The 9,396-nt window shown below is 40.6% G+C and overlaps 1 protein-coding gene across 1 annotated transcript; it reads left to right on the forward strand.

Moving 5' to 3' along the window:
• Window positions 1–391: 391 nt before the first annotated feature.
• LOC143887643 (uncharacterized) lies at window positions 392–3,306 on the forward strand. The gene is made up of 4 exons (XM_077391758.1): window positions 392–899; window positions 991–1,097; window positions 1,237–2,145; window positions 2,236–3,306. Exons 1-4 carry the CDS (start codon window positions 392–394, stop codon window positions 3,304–3,306), a joined length of 2,595 nt encoding a protein of 864 aa, XP_077247873.1.
• The last annotated feature ends 6,090 nt before the right edge of the window (window positions 3,307–9,396 follow it).

Genomic DNA, 9,396 nt, shown 5'->3' on the forward strand with positions numbered 1-9,396 from the left:
TGAGATTCCATATCTGTTTTGTTATCTTGATTTCTGTATTTCCTTTTTAACTGACAATCTTCTTATCCAAATTGTGATCAGAGACTAGTTTTGTCATATGTTGTAATCACAGTTCGAAGCTTTATCAATGAAAGTGTGTTTGTTTTCTCTTATCTTTATTTGCTCAGAATTTCTTATTTCACTCATCATTCATTTAATCTAATATGTTAATTTCCATTCAGGGTTCTGAAAGAGAGCAACCATCGCTCCATCAAAAGATAACTAGTCCAAACCTACCTGGTCTAGATCTTCTTTTGTTTCTAGACTTGTCCGTCATTTTGACTCACCTATATCATCCAGAGAATCTTTATCCCCTACATTTGAGTTACCTAACTCATCTGAGTCTGACCAAATGGCTGATTTGACTGATCCCATGGTGGTTATTCAAGAGATGCTGAGAAACATGTCTCGAGATATCTCGGGATTGAAAGAGGAAATGGCCGTCCTAAAATCCCAAAATACCGACAAGACCTCTACTTCTAGAGTGCCTGTCATCCAGCCTACTCCTGCTGCATTTCCTAACCCCAATAGACCTCATATTCCTGCTGAGGAGATTGACCTCGACGAGGATCAATATGCCGAAGAATATTGCGCTCCGCAGACGAATAGGGAGAATGAGTTATTCAGTAGGTGTCAGAAGATGGCCAAGGACATTGAAAGCATGAAATTCCAAGGGCCGAAGAGGTTCGATATTTCTGAGTACTTTGAGACTCCCATTGTTACTTTACCGCCGAAGTTCAAAGCACCAGATTATGATAGGTATGATGGCACCGGGTGCCCGAGGAACCATGTCATATGGTTCATAACCCTCTCTCAACAGCACGAGTTGAGCCTGAACAAATGGCTCAGCTATTTCCCATGTCTCTCTTGGGAATAGCTAAGAAGTGGTTTCTGAGGTTGAAGCCGGAGGAAAGCAAAACTTTAGATGATATATCGAACCTTTTTGTTGAGCAATTCTCGATGGAGGAGGGGATCGAGATAACAAAGAGAGATTTGAAACAGCTAAAGCAAGGTCCCTAAGAGACTTTCACGTTGTTTATCAGGCGCTGGAGGCGCAAGTCTGCTCAGTTGAGTCAGAGGATGCCATAAGAAGATCAAATCAAGTTAGTGATCAAAAGTCTGTCGCCACAGTACTTCCATTTCATAGCACCCCAACACTATCCCACTTTTGATCATTTGATAAAAACTGGCACCCAGACGAAGGACGCTATAGCCAAGGGGCTTAGAGCAAAGGCACTATCCGATGTGCGGGATGGCAAGAGGCCTATGGCCCCACCTAAAGAGGTTCACACAATGAATTACTTTAAGCCAGCTTTCAGACCAGAGGTCAAGGCTGTTGCTAAGGTTGCCAGACCGGTAAGGAAAAATATTTTCAGGCAATTTGATCCCCTCCCTTACCCTTTACCAATGATATTGAAAAAGCTGGTAAGGGATAAAAAGATAAAACTTCCGGATCTAAAACCTGTGCCAAATCCATTACCACCATACTGGAGGCTGGACCAGCATTGTGAGTATCACAGAAATTCTGGCCATTTGACTGAAAATTGCCTCGCCTTGAAGCATGCCATCCAAAACATGATTGATAAGGATGAGCTCTCAGTTAAAGGGCCGAATATTACTCAGAATCCTCTCCCGAATCATCGTGCTGCTCCTCCTCCTGCAGCTAATGCCATCTTTTGTGATGAGCCCATCCTTGATCCCTCTGCCCTTATATGTGCTATCATGACAGATAACACCTATGTTTTAGAGTTTGATGAGGAAGAACTTCAGGATGTGAAAAGGAAGCAGCCCTATATATTGTCATTCAGTGACATAGAGATTGCTGAGTCCTCTTCGTCTCAGTCGTATACCTCTCATTATGGTGATATGGGGAAAGAAGGGAAGACTCCATATGTTTTGGAAATGGATGACTTCCAGCAAGAAGATGTCAGAATTCCTTACATTTTAAGTATGGATGATGATGAGTTACTGCTGCTAGATGATCAATGTGATGAGATGCGTCACATGACCAGGGGAGGGCGAGTCTTTAAGCCTCCTGAGTTGAGCGCTGACAATCCGGCTGAGATTGCAAGGGCTGCTGATAGCCAGAGGCAGAATCGGTTTGTGGTGAATGAAGAAGATGATAATCTTCTGAAACAGTTGAAGAAAACCCAAGCAAACATCTCTGTTTGGGGTCTCTTGATGTCATCTTCAAAGCACCGAAAAGTGGTGCTGAAAGAGTTAAATTCTGCCCAGGTGTCTGTTGAGATAACTCCTGACGAGCTTGTCAGTGTAGTTTACGTGGCCAGAACAGCGAAGACTCTTTCGTTCACGGACAATGATTTGCCCCCAGAACGGAAGGACCATACGAAGCCGCTCCGAATTTTTGTTGTTTGCAACAAAAAGAAGGTGCCTGAAGTCCTTATCAACAATGGGTCTGCCCTGAACGTATACCCATTAAGTACAGCAACTACCTTGGGTTTTGGACCTGAGAGCTTCATTCCTTCAGATCAGGGTATTTTGGCCTATGATGGGACTAGGCGTGATGTGATAGGGACCTTAATAGCTGAAGTACTGATAGGTGGAGATGAATTCGATATTGAGTTCCAAGTTCTTGATATTAAGGCCTCATTTCTGTTGTTGATTGGCCGCCCATGGTTACATAAGGTTGAAGTTGTTCCATCTACCTTGCATCAGAAATTGAAATTCATTTTGAACCATAAGGTGGTCACTGTTAAAGGAGACCCGGATTTGGAAGTGGGTCAGATTTCGCAAGAATTGACCCTGGGAAAGGAGGGAGATATTAGTTTGACTGGTTTCTCCTTAGAAGTGACGACTATAACTATTAAAGAAGCAATAAATGAAGAGATCTTCTTTTTGAGCAGTACAAATTCCAATGTAGTCAGGATGATACGTCTACAGGGTTATATCCCAGGGGCAGGACTTGGCAGATACCATCAGGGTATGACTGAGTGGCCAGTGTTCAAGACCTTTAATGGTTTATTTGGACTTGGGTATGAACCGACCAGGGCAGAGGTCAAAGAGATGAAGCGCTACATGATGAAATGGGCAGAGTGTCGCCGTAGAGGTTTGGACTTGCCGATGGGACCATTTGATTTAACAATGAATGGGCGTTTTCATAAGGAAGGAGCAAATTTTCCTTTCTGTGGCTTTACAGAAACCTGGATAGATGAGTCTACTGGGCAGAGACTTCCTGGGTTGGAAATCTTCTTTGATTGTGATTTGGATGATGAGCCGATAAGTTTACAAGCCACTGAAATAGACTAGGCAGATACAATGGAGCCGGATGCACTGAGTTCCCTTTTTCATGAGAGGTCACAGACTGTGGTCGTGATCGGCAAGAGCCCGCTTATACTCAATCCCACTCATCTTATCACCCCGGCTGAGGGACCTTTGACTAACTGGACCTCTCAGGTTACTTTTCAGTCCTGTCATTCTCCTTCAAAAGAGTCAGTTGTTTATAAGTATGTGTCATTCTCTGAGTCTAATTCAGGGTCTTCTATTTCTAATGATTCTTTTAGTGCAGGTACTTTAGAGGTCAAGTCTATTTTTGAGGTCAGTGGTGAGTTCACTTCTCCTAATGAGGTCAAGTTGGAGGCTGTTTCTGCTGATGGGCCTGGCGTTTCTTCTTTGCATTTGTTTGAATCGGTTGATACTGATGTCAACCTACCATTTGAGTCTGTAAATACATTTCATGAGTCCATTGTAAAGCCTGATGTGGGCCATTCGTCATTGGATGTATTCAATTCTACTTTCAATGAAATAAAGGACTTTTCTTCTGTGTATATTCCTGTTTCTGTTTCATCTACTGAATCTGCTTTAAAATCTGATAATAATAATGATAATCAAGACTCCCCCTCTGATGAGGATGCCGACAAAACTTCCCCTGAAATCAAACACATGATTCAACAGGAGGAGAGTCGCCGAGCAAAACCACTCGAAGAGGAAATTGAAATCGTGAATATTGGTGATGAAACTTTAATTTGGGAAATAAGGATTGGCAAAACTTTATCTCCTGAGGAGCGCAAAGAATTAATCTCTTTACTTAAAGAGTTCAAGGAGGTCTTTGCTTGGTCTTATGATGACATGCCGGGATTAAGTGAGGAGATTGTTCAGCATAAATTACCCTTGATCCCTGGCATTAATCCAAGCAAAAACTCCAAAAACTCAAAACTGAATGGGAGTTGAAAGTTTATGAAGAAGTCAAGAAGCTTCTAGAGGTGAAATTCATCCAAGTGGTCGAATACCCTGAATGGCTCGCTAATGTAGTACCGGTGCCTAAGAAGGACGGGAAGGTTCGAATGTGTGTCGATTTTTGGGACCTGAACAAGGCAAGTCCGAAAGACGATTTTCCATTGCCGAACATTGATCTCCTGGTAGATAATACGGCTGGACATGCACTGTTATCCTTTATGGACGGATTCTCCGGGTATAATCAGATTAAGATGGCGCCTGAAGACATGATGAAAACAACGTTTATCACTCAGTGGGGTACTTACTGTTACAGAGTAATGCCATTTGGTTTAAAGAATGCTGGTGCGACTTATCAGAGGGCTGCAACCACTCGTATTCATGATATGATTCACAAAGAAGTCGAAGTCTATGTAGATGACATGATCGTTAAAGCAAAGACTAGACCAGAGCATACAGTTGCCTTGAGAAAATTCTTTGAGAGAATCAGGAAATATCAGCTTTGCCTGAATCCAAACAAGTGTGTATTTGGAGTTACATCAGGTAAACTCCTTGGATTTATGGTCAGTGAAAGAGGAATTGAGGTGGATCCTCAAAAGATCAAGGTAATCCAGGAAATTGAACCGCCAAAAACAGAAAGGCAGATCAGAGGTTTCCTTGGGAAAGTTCAATATTTGAGAAGGTTTATATCTCATTTAACTATGACATGTGAACCAATTTTTAAGCTTTTAAAGAAGAGCTCCTCGAAGAAGTGGAATGATGAATGTCAGGAAGCATTTGAAAAAGTTAAGCAATGTTTATCTTTGCCTCCTGTCTTATCACCTGTCATTCATGGCCAACCCTTGTTGATGTATTTGTCAATTACAAACACTGCAATGGGTTGTATGCTTGCTCAGCGAGATGCAGGGTCTAAAAGGGAGAAGCCAATCTATTACATCAGTAAAAAGATGCTAGAATATGAGTTAAAATACACTGTTTTGGAAAAGACTTGTCTACCATTAGTTTGGGCTACCCAAAGGCTTAGACACTATCTGTTATCGAACAAGGTATTTTTACTGTCACGGATGGATCCGTTGAAGTACTTGTTTGAAAAACCCGTCCTTACAGGAAGAACCGCAAGGTGGTTGCTATTGTTATCTGAGTTTGACATCACTTATATCACTCAGAAGTCCATCAAAGGACGGGTCATAGCAGAGCAGTTAGCTGATTCTCCTACAGAGGAGAATGTTTTTCTGAAAACTGAATTTCCTGATGAAGAGATCATGGACATTGAAGAAGAAACTCTGAGTACCAAGTGGTCGATGTATTTTGACGGAGCAGTCAATAACCGGGGTCAAGGAGTAGGTGCAGTTTTGATATCTCCAAAGAAAGAGTATATTCCTATATCCATCAAGCTTCAGTTTGAGTGCACGAATAACATGGCAGAATATGAAGCTTGTATTGCAGGACTTGAGGCAGCTTTAGCTCTTCAAATTAAAGACATAGATGTGTTTGGTGACTCAATGCTCATTATTTGTCAAATCAATGGGAAATGGAAAACTCGAGAGGATAAATTGATCCCTTATAATACATATTTGGAATTTCTGGTTAAAAAATTTAAGAATATCATTTTTACTCACTTGTCAAGAGCCAGGAACTATTTTGCTGATGCTCTGGCTACTTTGGCTTCGATGCTTGACATCTCTGCAACTATGGAAGTCCAACCCTTAGCTGTGAGATTACAGTGGGCTCCAGCGCATGTGAATGCAATCGAGATATCAGCCGGGTGTCCAGATGGGAAGCCGTGGTTTATTGACATCAAGAACCTCATTTCTGGTAAAGGACATCCTCCTGAAGCTTCGAGCAAAGAGAGGAAGACTCTTCAGAGATTGGCTGCCAACTTCATCATTTGTGGTGAAGAGCTGTACAGGCGATCTTTTGATGGTATTCAACTCTTATGTGTTGATGAGGACAAAGCTGCAAAGCTTATTGAGCAGACTCATGAAGGAGTTTGTGGCCCTCATATGAATGGAAAAATGTTATCCAGAAAGATTTTGAGACTTCATTTTTATTGGCCCACAATGGAGGCAGACTGTTTTGCTTTTGTGAAGAAATGCCACAAGTGCCAGGTCTAGAATCTCATTCATATTCCTCCGTCGGAGTTGCATTCTTTGTCTTCGCCATAGCCATTCTCAGTATGGGGAATAGACATAATTGGGAAGATTTATCTGAAATCCTTGAGTGGCCATGAATACATTTTGGTAGCTATTGATTATTTTACGAAGTGGATCGAAGCTGCATCCTATGCTTCCATAACTTCGAACACATTTGCGAAGTTTATCCGTACAAATATTATTTGTAGATATGGAGTACCCCATGAGCTGATTTCAGATAATGGATCACATTTCAAAAAGGAGGTTTTACACCTGTGTGAAGAGTTCAAGATAAGACATCATAAGTCATCTCCTTACAGACCTCAAACAAACGGGGCTATAGAGGCAGCGAACAAGAATATCAAAGTCATTATTAGTAAGATGACTGAGACTTATAAAGACTGGTCGAACAAACTTCCATATGCTTTGTGGGCTTATCGGACATCGATCAGGTCTTCGACAGGTATGACTCCGTATTCTTTGGTGTACGGAATGGAAGCAGTTTTGTCGGTTGAGTTGAGAATTCCCTCTTTGAGAGTGATGATAGAAGCTGATTTACCCGAGTCTGAGTGGGCAAGAGCTAGACGTAATGAGCTGCAGATGATAGATGAAAAGAGGCTGAGAGCCTTATATCACATTCAGGGATATCAAAGGCGGATTGAAAGAGCTTTCAATAAGAAGGTTCGTGTCCGAGACTTGAAGCCTGGAGATCTTGTTTTGAAGTCCAAAAGAGCACCAGTATTCGATCCGAGAGCGAAATTCAGGCCAAACTGGTCTGGTCCTTACATTATTGATGAAGTCCTGCCTGGAAAAGCCGTAAGACTCCTCAATGAAAATGGAGAAAAATTAAATGAACCTACAAACCTGGATCAGTTAAAAAAATATTACGCCTGATACACCAGGAGGCCATCTTTGATCGATTTGAGCTTTGAGCCAACAACCTATATGTTTAAAACCATTTACAAACCCTTTGGGCCAATAAAAAAAATATAAACCTTCTTTCTTTGACAAACTTAAACCAGGGGCATCTTTTATGACTCGCGTCATAAAAGATATTGAACCTGAACTATGTTATGACCTGATCCCTTTTTAAGGGTACGTAGGTAGCTTGATTAATTCAGGTCCGGTCGCATCTTTTGTAACATTTTGGGTGAACTACGCAGACCTGATTTCCATTTTCTTCAGGGATACGTAGGCAGTCTGGAAGGTCCAGATTCAGTTTAAAAACATTCAAACACACTAATGTTTACCCTACTTGAACCTAAGCCTACCTGAAAGTCCTTCTGGTGTATTTTAGGCCCAGGTTTGTAGAGAAACAGAAAGAAAAAAAATGATGGAATCTTAGACTCCTTAGACTGAAAACCTGAAAGGGCAGTCTAGGCAAAAGTTAGGGTCATTCACCCGCTAAGCTGAAAAACCGAAAGGGTGGCTTAGGAAAAAATTAGGGTGCAGAGCCTGCTGGATGAAAAATTCGCAAGGGCAGACAGTCCAAGCAAAAATTAAGGCATACGGTCCGCTAAATCGAAAACCTGAAAAGGCGATTTGGTCATGGCAAGGACTTCGTGCAGAAAGGACAATTTCCAAGAGTCAGCTAGACTTTCTTTTCTTTGGCATTACTTCAATGTCTGAGTAAGCGCCAGCAAGGCTTTCTTTGATACTCTTTGGGTTAAGGAGGTTAAAACTAAGCAATCGAAAGGGATAATAACCATAACTGAAATACTGAAAAGGGGAATGAAACACTTTTAAACGCGGTATTCAAAAGATTCTAAGAGTGGTTGGCTTTTACCATTTTAAAACATTTATCAGTCTAAGAAGTAGATTCAGTCTCTCTTAGTATAAAAGTCATGTGTTTGACAGAGTCTTCGTTTGTTTTTGTCAAAGTTCTTCCTTTGTCAAGTTGAGTCTAAGTTTCGAGGTCTTATTAGTCAAAGTTCTTACAAAGCTGGGGTGATAAGAAACCCTCAGAGAAGCAGAGGATTCATGGCACCTGTGAATAATGTGAAACTAAGCAGAGTTCAGAAAGTGAGAAACTCTTGAGCTCCTTTGCAGTATCAGCAAATAGCAGAAATGAAGGGAATTTTAAGCAGAACAAGTTTCTTGTACCTGTGAAAAGCCTTGTAAATTCATATGTTCGTGAGATGAATCTTTTGTAAATCATAAGTGTTTGATAATGAAAAGCCTTTGGCCTATTTTTCTTGTGTTGCTCTATAATGAATCTTGTTATGGAAGTAATCATACTAGGGGCATCTTTTATAACTTACGTCATAAAAGATGTCAATCAAGCGATGATGTTTGAGATGGATATTTTCATCAGTTATAGACTAGAGAAGTTTGAACATGCTCTTTTGAGTTGAGCTCCTCAGTCTATTTGTTCTCCTTTAGAGTCCAGTCTTTTGGAAATTCTTTACCCCAGCGGAGTCTAGAATTCATTCTGGCAATCTTCAAAACTCTGTTGAATGTTTTCCATCCTTTGAAAAAGGGTTGATACCCGAAAATTTCTTCAAGTTACTTGAGTCCGGTCTTTAAACAAGATCATGTTTTTTAGTCACTCTTTGTGAGAGATGACTGGTCCATCAATGAAATCAATAAGAGTCAATCTTTTGCTTCATTTGTTTTGAGATTTTTTTTATATAAGGTAGAAAGTGACCAGAGTCTGTATCTCATGGCCTGGTCTTTTTCCTGCATCAAGTTGAAAGTTTATAATGTCTTTTCCTTCAATAATACATTTTTTTTAGTGGTATAAAAAGATTAGAAATTGAATGCTCCGTGTTTCATGGTTTTGATTTTCTTTCATCGTTTTGAGAAGTTTTCAATAAAGTTGGAAATTACCGAAGTCTGTTCTGCGCGGTTTGGTCTTTTTCTTTAGTTTTCGAAATAAGACTCTTTGAGTGTTTAGTTTTATACTTGTTTTGGTGAAGTCTTTTATACAATGATAAAAAAAAATAAAAAAAACTCTTTGAGTGTTTGGTTTTGTATCTGTATGGATCTGGTTTATGCGGCACCATACAAATCAAGGTTGATTCGCAATGTGTCG

Source organism: Tasmannia lanceolata, unplaced genomic scaffold (genome assembly GCF_043159265.1).
Source record: "Tasmannia lanceolata isolate RefF3 unplaced genomic scaffold, GAP_Taslan_0.1 ptg000002l, whole genome shotgun sequence".
Taxonomy (NCBI): domain Eukaryota; kingdom Viridiplantae; phylum Streptophyta; class Magnoliopsida; order Canellales; family Winteraceae; genus Tasmannia; species Tasmannia lanceolata.